At 41.0% G+C, this 15,452-nt stretch overlaps 1 protein-coding gene across 5 annotated transcripts; it reads left to right on the forward strand.

The window, feature by feature from the left end:
* Positions 1-288: 288 nt before the first annotated feature.
* Positions 289-15,245, forward strand: DDX43 (DEAD-box helicase 43). Of its 5 annotated transcripts, XM_030859292.2 has the most exons (17): positions 289-751; positions 2,606-2,661; positions 2,951-3,077; positions 3,885-4,010; positions 5,371-5,452; positions 6,408-6,564; positions 6,793-6,911; positions 7,509-7,610; positions 7,987-8,128; positions 8,676-8,776; positions 9,854-9,941; positions 10,602-10,729; positions 10,931-11,040; positions 11,728-11,866; positions 13,238-13,325; positions 13,853-14,008; positions 14,934-15,245. In XM_030859292.2, exons 1-16 carry the CDS (start codon positions 289-291, stop codon positions 13,967-13,969), a joined length of 2,145 nt encoding a protein of 714 aa, XP_030715152.1. In that variant the 3' UTR covers positions 13,970-14,008; positions 14,934-15,245. The 5 variants fall into 5 exon arrangements, with proteins under 5 accessions (XP_030715152.1, XP_060139803.1, XP_060139804.1 ...); XM_060283820.1 differs by lacking the exons at positions 9,854-9,941; positions 10,931-11,040; positions 11,728-11,866; ... (1 more) ...; positions 13,853-14,008; positions 14,934-15,245 and adding an exon at positions 9,325-9,399 and having other exon boundaries at positions 10,602-10,676; XM_060283821.1 differs by lacking the exons at positions 9,854-9,941; positions 10,602-10,729; positions 10,931-11,040; ... (2 more) ...; positions 13,853-14,008; positions 14,934-15,245 and adding an exon at positions 9,016-9,803.
* Positions 15,246-15,452: the final 207 nt, after the last annotated feature.

Below are 15,452 nucleotides of genomic sequence, written 5' to 3' on the forward strand. Positions count from 1 at the left end.
TACATGTATCTTTTCCAGTTATGACAACCACCATTTTAAAACCTAACATATGCTTAACTATATCAAAGTGTTGCTCACACAGCAATGGTGAATGCTACTGTCAACCTTTTGTTTCAAATTTTTAACGACTGTATCGGGTCCGGCTGTTAAACGTGACTGCGCTTTCTGCGCCCCTGAGATGCGGGTCCCAGGAGCGGGTGTGTAGCCGGAAAGCACAGAGAGGCCCGGACAGCCCACAGCAGAGAAGGACGAGGCCCGCGCAAGGACTCACTCAAGCGCGCGGGCAGGATGCAGGGAGTGCAGGATGGAGGCAGCCCATTGGACCAGCCCCTCTCACAGCGCCGCGTCCGCCAATGGGCAGCGGCCTGGGCGGGGCGTCGGCGCGCGGGCGCCTTGAGCAGCGGCTGCGTGGCCGCCCTCGTGGACCAGCCTTCGACGGCGTCTCGTGTGTGCAGGGCCTGCCGGAAGACGTCGGAGGTGCCGGATCCTGTTCGTGGAGCCATGTCTCGGCCGGAAGCCGGCGCCAACGCCTCCTCCTGGGTCGTTGCTTCTCGGCGGGGCGCGGCGCTGCTTCGGGCTCCGGAAAGGAGCCCGGAGAAGGAGCCGAGCCAAGGCGGTCGCGGAGGCCAGAAGGCCGGCGGAGGTGGCGGCTGGAGGGGCCACTCCGGCGTCCAGCAGCCCGTGGGCGCTGGTTTCCAGGAGCCGCCGCTCTCCTTCAGCCTGAAGAACGACTGGGTGGGCGCGGTGATCGGTGAGAGCGGAGAGCCTGCGCGGGCGGGCCGGGGTGGGCGAGGCGGGGCGGGGCCTGTGGCATCCCCGCCCCGCCCGCCTCGCCTCCAATCAGCGGCCACTGGGGCGGCTCGGGTCCCCACCGGACCTTTCTGATACGCTTTGGTGCTAGAGTGATGGTGTTTAATGCATCTCTGTATAGTTTACAGAGACGATGTTTTGGGAGAGCGAGCTCTTAGACTTAAGAAATCTTTGGGATGAAAGGTTAGAGCTTTGGCAGCTTACCCCAAAATGAACAACAAAGGAGTCAGTCCGTTTGAGCACCGGGGAGAGCCATTAACCCAAGATAAGAAGGCGTAGGGTATTAAAGGGCTGCTCGGAACATTAACCATACCTTGCACTTAGTTTCTGTTACTTGAATATGATTAATCTGCCGAAAAAAGTGTTCTTTTTCTTAGTATAGCGTGAGTCTTACAAATTCGTTTTTGAAAATCATTTTGGAAATGATTGGAAGTAAGGTTTGCCCCCCTTTTAAAATTGTGGTAAACAACATACATTTACAGGGTTGTTGACCCTAAGAACAACGTTGTGTGGTAGATCTGCAGAAGGTTTTCATATTGCACGACTGAATCTACCTCTCAACAACTCATTTCCCCATTCCCCCATCCCTGGCAGCCAACAGACACCTCATAGAAGTGGAATCTGCAGTTTTTTGTGATTGGCTTATCTCAGTGTAATGTCCTCAGGGTTTATATGTGTTGTCACAAATGGCAGAATTTCCTTTTAAGGCTGAAAACTTGCACTGTATGCATATGCCATATTTTTTTCATCCAGTCATCTGTTGACAGATATTTAGGTGATTTCCACCTCTTAGCTATTGTGAATAATGATGAATATGGGAATGCAGATATCTTTCTGAGATCCTAGTTTCAATTCTGTGTGTAAGTTCCCAGAAGTGGGATTGCTGGATCACATGGTAGTTCTATTTTTAGTTTTTAAAGGACGCTGCATACTGTTTCCATAGTGACTGCACCAATTTACATTCCTGCTCACAGTGCATAAGGGTTCCCTTTCTCCACATCCTCGCCAACTTGTTATCCCTTGTCTTTTTTTTTTAATAAATTTATTTATTTATTTGTTTTTATTTTTGGCTGTATTGGGTCTTCGTTGCTGTGCCCGGGCTTTCTCTAATTGTGGTGAGTGGGTACTACTCTTTGTTGCAGTGCGTGGGCTTCTCATTGTCGTGTGCGGGCTCTAGAGCACAGGCTCAGTAGTTGTGGTGCACGGGCTTAGTTGCCCTGCGGCATGTGGGATCTTCCCGGACCAGGGCTCGAACCCGTGTTCTCTGCATTGGCAGGCGGATTCTTAACCACTGCACCACTAGGGAAGCCCCATATCCCTTGTCTTTTTGATGAGAGCCATTCTAACAGGTGATATCTCATTGTGGTTTTGATTTGCATATCTCTGATGATTTCATCATCTTTTCATATACACCTGTTGGTCATAAACATGTCTTCGAAGAAAGGTCTATTCAAGACCTTTGGCCATTTTTTAATTGGACTTTTTTGGTTGAGTTGTGTGTAAGGGTTCCAGTTTCTTCACATCCTTGCCAACACTTTGGATCCAATTAGTCTCTCCTTGGTCTGGTGGTGAATCCTTAGTATCTACCTCTGGGAAAGGAACCTCCTACCACCCACCACAATTTGGAATAGAAAGCGCCTGCTTCCCTTTTTCCAAACTGAAAGTGATTACTGAACCCTAGGAGCCTTTGTTTAGATGATTTGGGAAGAACTAGAGAAGGCTTTGAGCAAAGTCGGTAGTAGGTTCCCCATAATTGATTTCAATTTTTTTTTAATTCCTTTATTTTTAAAAACAGGGCGTGGTGGGTCAAAAATAAAAGAGATCCAGAGCTCAACATACACCAAAATACAGGTAAATTATTCGGGTTCTTAAATCCTTAAAGAGGATGAACTGTGGTTCATTCCTAACTCTAATTTCTCTTCAATTATTAACATACTGTTGTAACTTAGGTAAGTTGCCAAAGCGCTTCATACTTCTTTTTAAGAACTCACCTAAGCTGTAGTCCATTCATTATATCTTAGATGCTGATTGATAGCAGTCCTGTATTTCCTTTACACTTGTATTCTATTTGAGGTTGAGGGCGGGGGGGAGGGGGGACGGTGAAGGGTCTTATCTCACCTATTTCCCCCCTTGTATCTAGATAATAAAAGGGTACCCTGAAGCGGAAGTAAGAATTTTTGGCACCAAGGCAATGCAGAGCAAAGCGAAAACAGTGATAGATAATCTTGTTCAAGAACAAGAAGACTACAAAACGGAACCCAAAGTTGGTAAGTAATTTTTGCCCACTAAAGCCCTGTACAATTTTAAATGTTTTATTCAGTGTGATAAGCCATATTATAACTGCTTTTCCTGATAACAAAGCTTTGGCTTGCCATCATTAAATCTAGTCTGTTACAGAATTTTCTTCTATGAAATCCAGGATACTTTTCCTCAAACTAAGACACTTAATATCTGCTGTTAAGCCTAGCAGTTTTACTTTTGAGTAAAAACAAAATAACCTTTTAATACACTTCACTATTGATGGTACAGCAAGGGTTAGTCCTGGCCTCCTGTCTATGGTCCCTTCCCTGGAATGTGACTGATTTTGAAAACTGCCTAATTATTTGGATATTTTAAAAAATCTCAGATCTACTTGGACTAGAGAAAAAGCCATTATTGAACTATTTCCAGAAGCAACAAGGAGAAGAGTCTTGGGTTCAGATGGCAGCATTTCCTCTTAGCGTTTCTTGGGAAAGAACCTCCAAAAAGCCTCTAAGACACTTTCTTCTGTTTACCTGGGGTAACATCTGCCACACAGAATTATTGTAATGATAAGTGATGTGTTATTTATTATCAGACACTAGTCTCTCATGCTTTTTAGCTGCTCCAGTAATTTTTTTTTGCATTTCCGAAATCTGAAGTAAATAACTAGCAAACCGTGACCAGAACTGTCATGGCACTGTTGTACTAAATTCCTAAATTTAATGTTTCAAGCATTATTGTTGTTGGATTATTAAAACAGAAAATAATAAAATTGTTTTGGATTTTATACTGGTAGGATTTGTTTGGAAACTAATTTGGAATATTTTTAACAGATGTTGCTGTTGTCCAACCTTCGGATGGAAAAGATGCAAGGAAAGATGTTTCAGGAAATCAGAAATCGGTTGATTGGGATAAGTGCCGAGAAAATATTTTGAAATGGAGCAAAAAAAAGTGGGCAGGTTAGTGCTGGATCCCAACACTTATATGTGGTATTGTTGTTCCTAGTAATTGAGGTTTTAGCCTCTATAAAAAATGTGTTGCTCTTAGTAACGAAATCTATATGCAAAATGACAGTAGAATTTGAAATGCTGCAATTAGTCTCTAGGACATGATATTTCTATGTCTGTGTTGCAGTTTACGTTACAAATGGAAAGTTAAAACTTATTTATACCTTGTCTTATTCGAGGTAACTCGCTGCACAAATTTACTAAAAATAGAAAATTGGGCCAAAAGGGAAATTGATGATGGTACAGTGAGTAAACATGCCAACCAGGAGTTAACATTTTGCTATGACTGAGCAAAAATTGATCTTGGAGTGTCCTGGCCAAGAAGGGCAAAATAAAAAGGGAAAAACATTTAATAAGACCATACAGTTCTTGAAGAAATGGGTTTTTTAAATTTTCACTTGGAATTATATATGGAGTATAATGTTCCACATTATTCACTGAATTTCAGAGTAAATTCAGGCATTAATTTGATCAGAATGAGGCAGTGAGACAACATCATTTATTTAAAGTTAAACAGTGAACACTACCATGTGACAACTATTAACAAGGGTTCATTCCACTCTGGTGGTGAGCCTATCCCATGCCATCTCAACAACATGTGTTGGGAGATTTGGGTGGAGGTGGGGAACAGAAAAAGGGTTTAAGTTTGGTGGAAGTATGATAAGTGTTTAAAAAAGAAAACAGGGCTTCCCTGGTGGCACAGTGGTTGAGAGTCACCTGCCAATGCAGGGGACACGGGTTCGTGCCCCGGTCCAGGAGGATCCCACATGCCGCGGAGCGGCTGGGTCCGTGAGCCATGGCTACTGAGCCTGCGCATCCGGAGCCTGTGCTCCGCAACGGGAGAGGCCACAGCAGTGAGAGGCCCGCGTACCACAAAAAAAAAAAAAAGAAAAGAAAAGAAAAGAAAACAAAGTAGCTTCAAAGTAGAGGATAGAATAAGGATAAATATTTTATTCCTAAACAGTAATGCGATGGACCCTCAAAGAAAAGAAAGTTAGCTTACTATGAGAGAAGATTCGTCACTTGTGATGGCTGTGTGTCTTGTGAAGCATGGTTTCTTTATTTCATATTTAATTATTAAAGATCTCTTTCTTGGGTGAAAAATGTAATTGAAAGACAAGGCAAAAATGGAGATCTCTTAGAGGCTGGCAGAAGCTTGGCTGGCAAAGTGTGGGACAGCTGTCTAGAACTATTATCTGTGCAAGGTGAACCTGATACATATTTTAGTTTGATTTCTGTTGCTTTGAATAAATGTCAGTGAAATGTAAGTGCTCATTAATCACCCAAGTTAAAATTTTGGTTTTTGTCCCAGGTTTACCTCCAATTAAGAAAAACTTTTACGTGGAGTCAGAAACAACAAGTTCAATGTCACAAGACCAAGCAGACAATTGGAGGTGAATAGTTTTACTACTTTTTATTGAGTATTTGTAGAGTTTTGCTGGTAAATTAACCCATTAGGAAAAGATCTGAAATGATTGCATTTGAAACTGTAGCTTCCTATTCAAAAGAAAACTTGGTTGCCCTCTACATCACATACATGAGAGCATTGCTGTCCAATAAAACTTTTGGCGAAGAGGGAAATGGGCTATATTTGTGTCTAGAGTAGTTACTATACATATGTGGCTATTAAACACTTAAAATGTAGCTAATATAATTGAGGAACTGAATTTGAAATTTTAAATTTAAAGAGACACGTGGTTGGTGCCTGCTGTATTAGCAGTTTTTGAGAATTATTTCTACAAGTGTTGAAAATCATGAGAAATTGATCTGATATCTGAATATTAGAAAAATTTCTTACTCTTTGGTCCTTATTATCTGGAATTACAGGTCATAATGGCAACATTTTTTCTATTAACATCTGTTATAAAACTAAGGTAGTATGGTATAACAGACAGAGCAGTTATTCTAGGATTGGGGTAGGGCCCTGAGCATGGACAAGTGACTAAAGATCACCTGTCGAATGAGAATAATTCCCACTTCAAAGTATTGTTGAGGATTAATTAAGGAAATGTGTGTGAAACATTATAGGCCCTCAGGCATTTGCCAAATCTGACTTTGATTCATGAAGCGTATAATTTTCAGGCTCTATTCTTAACCTTTCCATGAAGTTTTCATTGGCCCATTCATGCATACAGTGTAATTTTTTTCCTTCTCTGGAACTATTCTGGTAAAAAAAGATGGGCTTGCTTCTGTTTCTTATTACGTTTTACTGTAACTTAACCAGCAGTCTAATTTTAATCAGTTGCAGTTGAATTTCTAGATGTGACCTGAACTAATGTTGGAAAAAATTTCTTGCTTGGGGAGTAAAGTGACCAAATCCACTAATCCTTGTTCTGTTTTTCCTTAAAGGAGGGAAAATTATAATATAATGTGTGATGACTTGAAAGGTGGTGAGAAACGTCCTCTTCCCAACCCTATTGGTAATTTTGAGGATGCATTTCACTGTTATCCTGAAGTTATGAGAAACCTTCAAAAGGCAGGTTTTCAAAGGCCCACACCAATTCAGGTATGCTTTCTTTAATTCTAACATTTCATCGACTTTCTCCCCTCAATTTCTGGTCGTTAGAAGTTATAACACCAGGGAGCAGCTGTCTCTTATAAGTGTCCCCCCGCCAGCACCTCCACCACTGCCTAGCACTCAAAATGCTGAGAAGTTTGGGGCTGGGAGAGGAGGAAGGAATACTTGACAGAGAGAAATGCACTTTTTATTTTGATATTTCTCGTTCTGTTTCAGTCACAGGCATGGCCAATCATTCTACAAGGAGTAGATCTTATAGGAGTAGCTCAGACTGGAACGGGGAAGACATTGACGTACTTAGTGCCTGGATTTATTCATATTGACTCACAACCTCTGTAAGAATGATTACATCTGGGTTCCCTTTAGGGGTCTAACAGATATGGATTCCAAAAATGCACTGAAAGTTTCTTCGATTGCCTTGGTCGAAAGGTAACGCCTAGTCTCGGGCGAATGCACTTGTGTTGTCCTGGTAAGCTATAAATGGACAGAACATTTTTAGGAAGCAATAGGTAGTATCCACCAAAAGTCTTAACAGTGAAACACTGGAAACAAATTGTTTAAATTACCGTGTCCAGTACAATTCTGTGAGAATATCTGACACAGGAAAGCTCTGGCCCTGTTTAATGAAAAGGCTGGTGTCTGGACCCTAGGATTTTTTGGTTAGGCTGTTTTTCTTTATTTCTCCACTTTTTATGTGTGGTGCTTGTTTGTGGCTTTGACACTCATTGCTGCCTTTTTTTTTTTTTTTTTGGCCGTACCTCGAGGCTTATGGGATCTTAGTTCCCTGACCAGGGATTGAACCCAGGCCCTCAGCAGATGAAAGCTCGGAGTCCTAATCAGTGGACCGCCAGGCAATTCCCTCATTGCAGGCACTGAATGAAGGTCCTATGTATCTGAGATGGGTACTTTACTAACGCGTTTTCTCTCCAAAGAGCCAGGAATGGGCCGGGCATGTTAATCCTCACCCCGACTCGAGAACTAGCTCTGCAAGTGGAAGCCGAGTGCCGTAAATATTCATATAAAGGTCTTAAAAGGTGAGTCTTTTCTTTGACCATTCCTGCATCAGCCTTCTAACCATTTGTAGCTGTCGACATCCTCCCCATTATTTTCACACATCCTGAGAAGCTGATTGGCTCAGCGTGGGTCAGGCTTACTTACCCCTGATCCACATCGACTGTAACCTGGGTGGTGGGGTCAGATAAAAAGGATGCGAATGTGGCTCTCACAGGACAGGTCCCTGTGGATTGGTGGGTGTGGATGGTTCTCAGAAAGGGGCCAATACTGTACTACCCGAGACTTCTGATTGATGTACTTTTTATTTTATACCCCAAATGCTTAGGTTGGTTGGGATTTTGAATTGTGATGGGATATTCCCCACGTGAACATGAACCTCCGTATTTTTTTTTTAAGTGTTTGTATATATGGTGGTGGCGATAGAGATGGACAAATAAAAGACTTAGCGAAAGGTGTCGATATCATTATTGCCACTCCCGGAAGACTCCACGATCTACAAATGAATAACTTTGTGCACCTGAAGAGCGTAACCTACCTGGTAATCGTGGAGCAGGGGTTCAGGGTCCTGGGAGGAAGAAGTGAACTCTTTATCAAACCCTTTAGAATGGCTCTCCATTTCATAATGGTTTTAAATCCTAGGAATGTTTCTCATTCTCTCTAGTTTGTTAAAATACAGATTTTAAGATCATTCCATGTTAGTATTATATAAATATTAGAAAATGTAGGTAAGTACAAAAGAATTCCACGTGAATGTTTTAGACACTTAAATTGGTTTTTTTCATTAAATAGATTTAGAAACTGTTAGTTGGCAAACTTAACTCAGTCTGTGTTGCAACTACAGATAGCTTAGGTAATGGAGGAAGTGAAAAAATTACCTTAGTATTCATAAAGGCAGAGCATACATATTAGCTACCTTCCATACCTAATCTAGCCATCTTTTTTTTTTTTTTTTGGCCGTACTGCACGGCTCGCGGGATCTTAGTTCCCTGACCAGGGATGGAACCCGGGCCCTCAGCAGTGAAAGCGCGGAGTCCTAACCACTGGACCACCAGGGAATTCTCCTAATCTAATCATTTTTAATTCAGGTATTAGATGAAGCTGACAAGATGCTGGATATGGGATTTGAACCCCAGATCATGAAGATTTTATTAGATGTACGCCCAGACAGGCAGACAGTTATGACAAGGTAGGTATATGTTTAATTTGCTAGTCTGCAAAGTAGAAATCAGTGGAACCAAATCCATTTGATTTTAGAGCCTTTCTTAAAAGTATTTTGAGATCCTTTGGTGAAAGATATGTCATCACTTAGTATAGCAACTCAGTGTAACAGTTTAGCAATGACTATTGGGTTTCCTGAATTAAAAACAAGATTTCTAGGGACTTCCCTGGTGGTACAGCAGTTAAGACTCCACATTCCCAATACAGGGGGCCCGGGTTCGATCCCTAGTCAGAGAACTAGATCCCACATGCCGCAAAGAAGATCCCACGTGCTGCAACTAAGACCTGACACAGCCTAAGTAAATAAATAAATGTTTGAAAAAGAATAAGATTTCTATAAAAAAATGCAGGGGAGACTGTTTCACGGGAGGGGTCTCAGATTGGAAAAAGTAATCACCTGTCCAGAATACTTTCTGGCAAAGATAAAGCTGAGGCAGCGGAAGAGTATGTGATTGGGGAAGTAGACTAGATTTATTCATTTTGTTTTCTTACTAAACTTCCCATCTTTGTAATTAGTGTGAAAGTACAGAAGGTGGCTACTTTCATAATATATGGTTGAAGAAACAACTGAATTTACATATCCAATCATCGGTACAGTTAAAATGTTTTTATTTGGCATGAGCATTTGGTTTTGCCTGCTAACAATGCATGAAAAATACTGGGGTTTTTTGCCTTATTTATAAAGGCCGAGAGAAAACTAACACCTGAATTCATTGAGAGAAATGAATTGAGAGAAACTAAATTGAGAGAAAATGAAATTGAGAGAAACTCATTGAGAGAAAACTAACACCTTTTCATAGATTCGAAAGGTATAGCTCTTCTTCACCTTTTGCTTACAAACCTATTAAACTTATTTAAAGGTTTAATCTAGTAGCTTCGTTGAGCAATTCATTGTGAAGCAAATGTTTTCTGTGAAACTGGCCTTATTAAAAAGTACTAAGTTTGTCTTTCATGAGTAATTTTGTTCATAGCATTCTTAGGGAAATTTAGTAATGTTTGCTTTATAATAAATGTTTAATGTTTGTGTATTACGTTTTATCTCCAGTGCAACGTGGCCATGTGCTGTCCGTAGACTCGCACAATCTTACTTGAAAGAGCCCATGATTGTGTATGTTGGTACTTTGGATCTAGTTGTAAGCTTGTTTTTAATTACTATTTATATCTTATTAATTATGGAAATGTTTTGCCATTGACAGCTCTCTGGCCTTTCACTTCATAATTGAGATTGGCCTTTCAACTAATCATTAATGAAAATTGACGTTTTACTTAAATCACTGGTAATTAATAATGGGTCATTGCCCTAGGCTCATTTCATGAGATTTCACGAAAGACAGGATAAATGCTTCAGAATCTATTTCATCTCTGGGTCAATAAAATGGTACCAGCGATACTTTGAAATTTTGTGTTGTCAAAATACTTATTGAACGGAAACTCTTTGTGTCATCAGCTGAACATCTTTATTGCAAAGGCTATATCCAAATTCATGGTGATAGTTTTGTAAGCTTGGCCTCAAACTGTGGTTATTCCTTTTTCAACAATAGTAACCAGCTGCTTTCAACACACTACCACGTATTCAAGAGTTCCCAGCTTAGCATAGGTGACTCACTGGTAAAAAGTGAAAGACTGAGCCATAAATCCTTGGGTAGGAACCGGTGATTTTGCAAGGACCTGCCATTTTTCCTGCTAGCAGTTTATTAGAACATTTAACCAATGATAGAAATAAGATGGATTTCGAGCCAATATATGGGGTTTGCCCATTAATATTGATGAACTATGATCTCTGAGTCCTTTAGGCTGTAAGTACCGTGAAACAAAATATAATTGTCACCACAGAAGACGAGAAACAATCGCATATCCAAACTTTCATCGAGAGCCTGTCTCCCAAAGACAAAGTCATAATATTTGTTAGCCGGAAAGCTGTGTGAGTATGTTTTTTTTACATTCAAATCATCAGTCATGGTTTGTTGTGGCCTTGTTTCTATGTGTATACGCATTTCATGTGGGGGTGTGTGTCTTACAATATGCACATTACTTCAGACTCTTGCCAGTGGAAGTAACAGTAATGAATTGATGGTGGTATGAGAATAAGCACTTAGACCCCTGACTTTATCTTTTGCTTCAGGGCTGATCATTTAGCAAGTGACCTGAGTATCCGGCATATATCAGTAGAGTCTCTGCATGGCAACAGAGAACAGAGTGATCGAGAGAGAGCATTAAAAAACTTTAGAACAGGTACATTTATACAATTAGTATTGCAGTTTAAAAGTGTCTAGTGCCTGGGGCTTCCCTGGTGGCACAGTGGTTGAGAGCCCGCCTGCCGATGCAGGGGACACGGGTTCGTGCCCCGGTCCGGGAAGATCCCACATGCCGCGGAGCGGCTGGGCCCGTGAGCCATGGCCGCTGAGCCTGCGCGTCCGGAGCCTGTGCTCCGCAACGGGAGAGGCCACAGCAGTGAGAGGCCCGCGTACCACAAAACAAAACAAAAAAGTGTCCAGTGCCTGGACTTACTTGAGTGTTGGCACCTTTTCATGGAACCCATGTCTAAGATCTGCCCTCAGCTTGCAGATCCCAGAACTATACTTGTTCTAAATATTCATCAGATTCTCAGAACTATCTCAAGCTAATGTTTAAAACCTGGATATCAAGGCAGTAATTTGCAGTGAGGGTGTTATCTTAATTTACTTGCGAGGCATATATCTCTGCCATGGTTCATGGACCCTTTGAATTTTGGAATCTATTGTGTTGTAACTTGCCAGCAGTTAAAAAAGGCTAAGTAACCCTTTCCCGTCTTCACTGTCCTTAAAAGAGTTTTAACATTAAAAGCAAGGATAGTTCACCTGATCAGATATTAGGGGACAGATATGTCTTGGGTTGATTTGTACCAGCATGTGTCTGTATTCTTTTGGCTTTACTCTTTAGGGGAAGTGCGAATACTGATTGCTACCGATTTAGCATCTCGTGGTCTCGATGTCCATGATGTCACACACGTCTATAATTACGATTTTCCCCGGAACATCGAAGAATATGTGCACAGAGTAGGGCGCACCGGGAGAGCAGGGTAAGTCGGTCCATCCAGCCTGGCTCCCCATTCTCACAAAAAGGACCTTTTTCCCCTCTGAGAGCACTATCATAAAATCCCCATAACATGCTGTTTAAACAACTGCAGATTAGGTTCCAAATTGCTGTTTGAATGGCTAAATCTCTTTTTTTAATCGAAGTATAGTTGATTTACAGTGTTGTGTTAATTACTGCTGTACAGCAAAGTGATTCAGTTATATATATATATATACACATATATGTATACATTCTATTTTTTTAATATTCTTTCCCATTATGGTTTTTCAAAGGGTATTGAATATAGTTCCTTGTGCTATACAGGAGGACCTTGTTGTCTTTCCATTCTATATATAAAAGTTTACATCTGCTCACCCCAACTTCCTACTCCATCCCTTCCCCAACCCCTTCCCCGTTGGCAACCACAGGCCTGTTCTCTATGTCCGTGATTCTGTTTCTGTTCCATAGATAGGTTCATTTGTGTCATATTTTATTTACTTTTTATTTTTTAGATTTTTTTTTTTTGATGTGGACCATTTTTAAAGTCTTTATTGAATTTGTTACAGTATTGCTTCTGTTTTGGTTTTTTGGCCATGAGGCATGTGGGATCTTAGCTCCCCAACCAGGGATGGAACCCTCACCCCCTGTATTGGAAGGCAAAGTCTTAACCACTGGACCGCCAGGGAAGTCCCTTGTGTCATATTTTAGATTCCACATATAAATGGTATCATATGATATTTGTCTTTCTCTGTCTGGCTTACTTCACTTAGTATGATAATCTCTGGTGGCATCCATGTTGCTACAAACAGCATTATTTTGTTCTTTTTTATGGCTGAGTAGTATTCCATTGTGTATATGTACCACATCTTCCTTATATGAATGGCTAAATCTTAATTAATTAATTTTTTGGCTGCGTTGGGTCTTCGTTGCTGCGTGCAGGCTTTCTCTAGTTGTGGCGAGCAGGGGCTACTCTTCGTTGTGGTGCGCGGGCTTCTCATTGCGGTGGCTTCTCTTGTTGCGGAGCACAGGCTCTAGGCGCGCAGGCTCAGTAGCTGTGGCATGCGGTCTCAGTAGCTGTGGCTCGCAGGCTCCAGAGCACAGGCTTAGTAGTTGTGGCGCATGGGCTTCGTTGCTCCGCGGCATGTGGGATCTTCCCGGACCAGGGCTCGAACCTGTGTCCCCTGCATTGGCAGGTGGATTCTTAACCACTGCGCCACCAGAGAAGTCCCTGAATGGCTAAATCGTAACGTATCATACGTAGTTGGGCTTGTGAAAGAGTTGAGGTTTTGCTGCTGCTGTTTTTGTTCTATTTTGCTAGCTGAATCATGAATATAAATTACAAATCAAATTAAACTGACTTTTTTCCCCCTTGAAGGAGGACTGGGGTATGTGTTACCCTCATCACTAGAAATGATTGGAAGATTGCTGGTGAATTAATTAATATTCTGGAAAGAGCAAATCAGGTGAGAATATGCAGCTCTGTTTTCTAAGGTTCAAATTTCATTTATTCCAAGTACTGGGGCTTTACTGCCTGTCAGGAAATACAGATATTAAACAAGCAATTAAGCGTGTTATGAGGGCTGTAGCATGGCAAAGATGAGCACTATAATATATAAGTGGGGAACCTGATCTAATGGTGAGCGTCACTGAACCCTGCTGAGGAAGAGCCCAGTGGGGTGGAGGTTGCAGAGAACAGAGGAAGCAGAGGACACACTCAGGCCTCGAGGTGAGAAAGTGACACCAGGCAAAGGCACCAGGAAGCAACTGAAAGGCCACGCTAGCAGGAGGGCCACGTATTTACTGACGGGGTTTTTTAAGACTAGGCTGGTTTTTATACCTTGAAGATTCGGTGTTGCATATGCAGAAGGACACATTCCATTCTGTTTGGATGATGTCACGTAATCAGTTGTGGAGATTCTCTGAAGATTGTAGAAAAGCTGTTACATAATGAGAATCACCTCAATCCTAATAACACGTTTAATGGCTTCAGAGTGTCCCAGAGGATCTTGTGGTGATGGCTGAGAGATATAAAGCAAATAAACTGAAAAAAGAAATGGAAAATAAATGGGAAAGACCCCAAGGAAAACCCAAGATGTTTTATTATTAACGTCTATATTGAAAAGTGGTACCAGCCTACTTAAAAGAGGTAAAATTTGAATAACACATGAACTTTCAAACACCTGGTTTCCTTAACTAGGCTTTGTTAGTGTGTTTATTACAATCAGCATTATCTCTAAGAGTCACACAATAAATGAGATCTTATTCTTTATCTGTTACCTAAATTCTAGTTAATATATCTTAGAACTGATTCACTTTGTTATAAAGCAGAAACGAACACACCATTGTAAAGCAATTATACTCCAATAAAGATGTTTAAAATATATATATATATATATCTTAGAAGTATTAATTCAGAGATGAGAAAAAACTTTAAGTTGTACAGTCGTAAGAGTATAATGGAATACAATAGAATTGGTGTAGGTGTAAATTGGTATAACCTCTTCTGAGCAATCAGGTGGTAATGTATCAATTGTAAATACATATACCTTTTTTTTTTTTTTTTTTTTCGGTACACGGGCCTCTCACTGTTGTGGCCTCTCTTGTTGCGGAGCACAGGCTCCAGACGCGCAGGCTCAGCGGCCATGGCTCACGGGCCCAGCCGCTCCACGGCATGTGGGATCTTCCCGGACTGGGGCACGAACCCGTGTCCCCTGCATCGGCAGGCGGACTCCCAACCACTGCGCCACCAGGGAAGCCCACGTATACCTTTTGATCCAGCAATTCCTCTGGACATAAATGTCCAGTAGGGAGCCATATGAATAAACTATGGAGAAAATCATATCATATAAGGGCCTAATGCCTATGACATAGGAAACTCCTAACACTGAACAAAAACAACCTGGTTAGAAAATGGTTAAAGGACTTGAATAGACATTTCTCCAAAGACATATAAGTGTCCAACAAGTTAAAGATGCTCAGCTCCACTAATCACTAGGGGATTCAAAGATCACCTCACCCCCGTTAGAATGGCACAGTACATCAATTGATGGTTTTTCCTGCTTATTTTTCAGAATTCAAGATTTTTTTTGAGATATATTTATTTAAGATACTGTGGAAGTATTGGAAGCACGCTGGCAGTATGAAGAGATGACTGAGTCTTAAAATAATAGTGTTTAAAATGTAGAATTCAGTATTTTATACTTGAATAAGATCAAAAGTATTTAAACTTGAGTTGAACATTTTTTATTGATATTAAGGAATGTAGCATTAAAATTTCACTTTTTGCTATCTTTATTTTAAAAAAAGAAATAAATGTAAATTTTGTCTCCTATAATGTTGCTGTATTAAGGTCAATCTTTAAAGGGTTTCAAGCTTGTTCAGATGTTGTCATAGCAGTGAAAATGCTGTTAACACAATAAATTATTTTCTGTGATAAAAAGACAAGCTGATCCGTCTTTCCCAATAGCCCTTTAATTTTGTGTTTACCACATAGTGTTTTATTTGCTGGTACTTTTCTTACTACTTTATCTACTTTGAAATGAAACAGTAAAAAGATTTCATGGGGCCAAACTATGCAACAGCTGTTTGTT

Source organism: Globicephala melas, chromosome 14, assembly GCF_963455315.2.
Source record: "Globicephala melas chromosome 14, mGloMel1.2, whole genome shotgun sequence".
Taxonomy (NCBI): Eukaryota; Metazoa; Chordata; class Mammalia; order Artiodactyla; family Delphinidae; genus Globicephala; species Globicephala melas.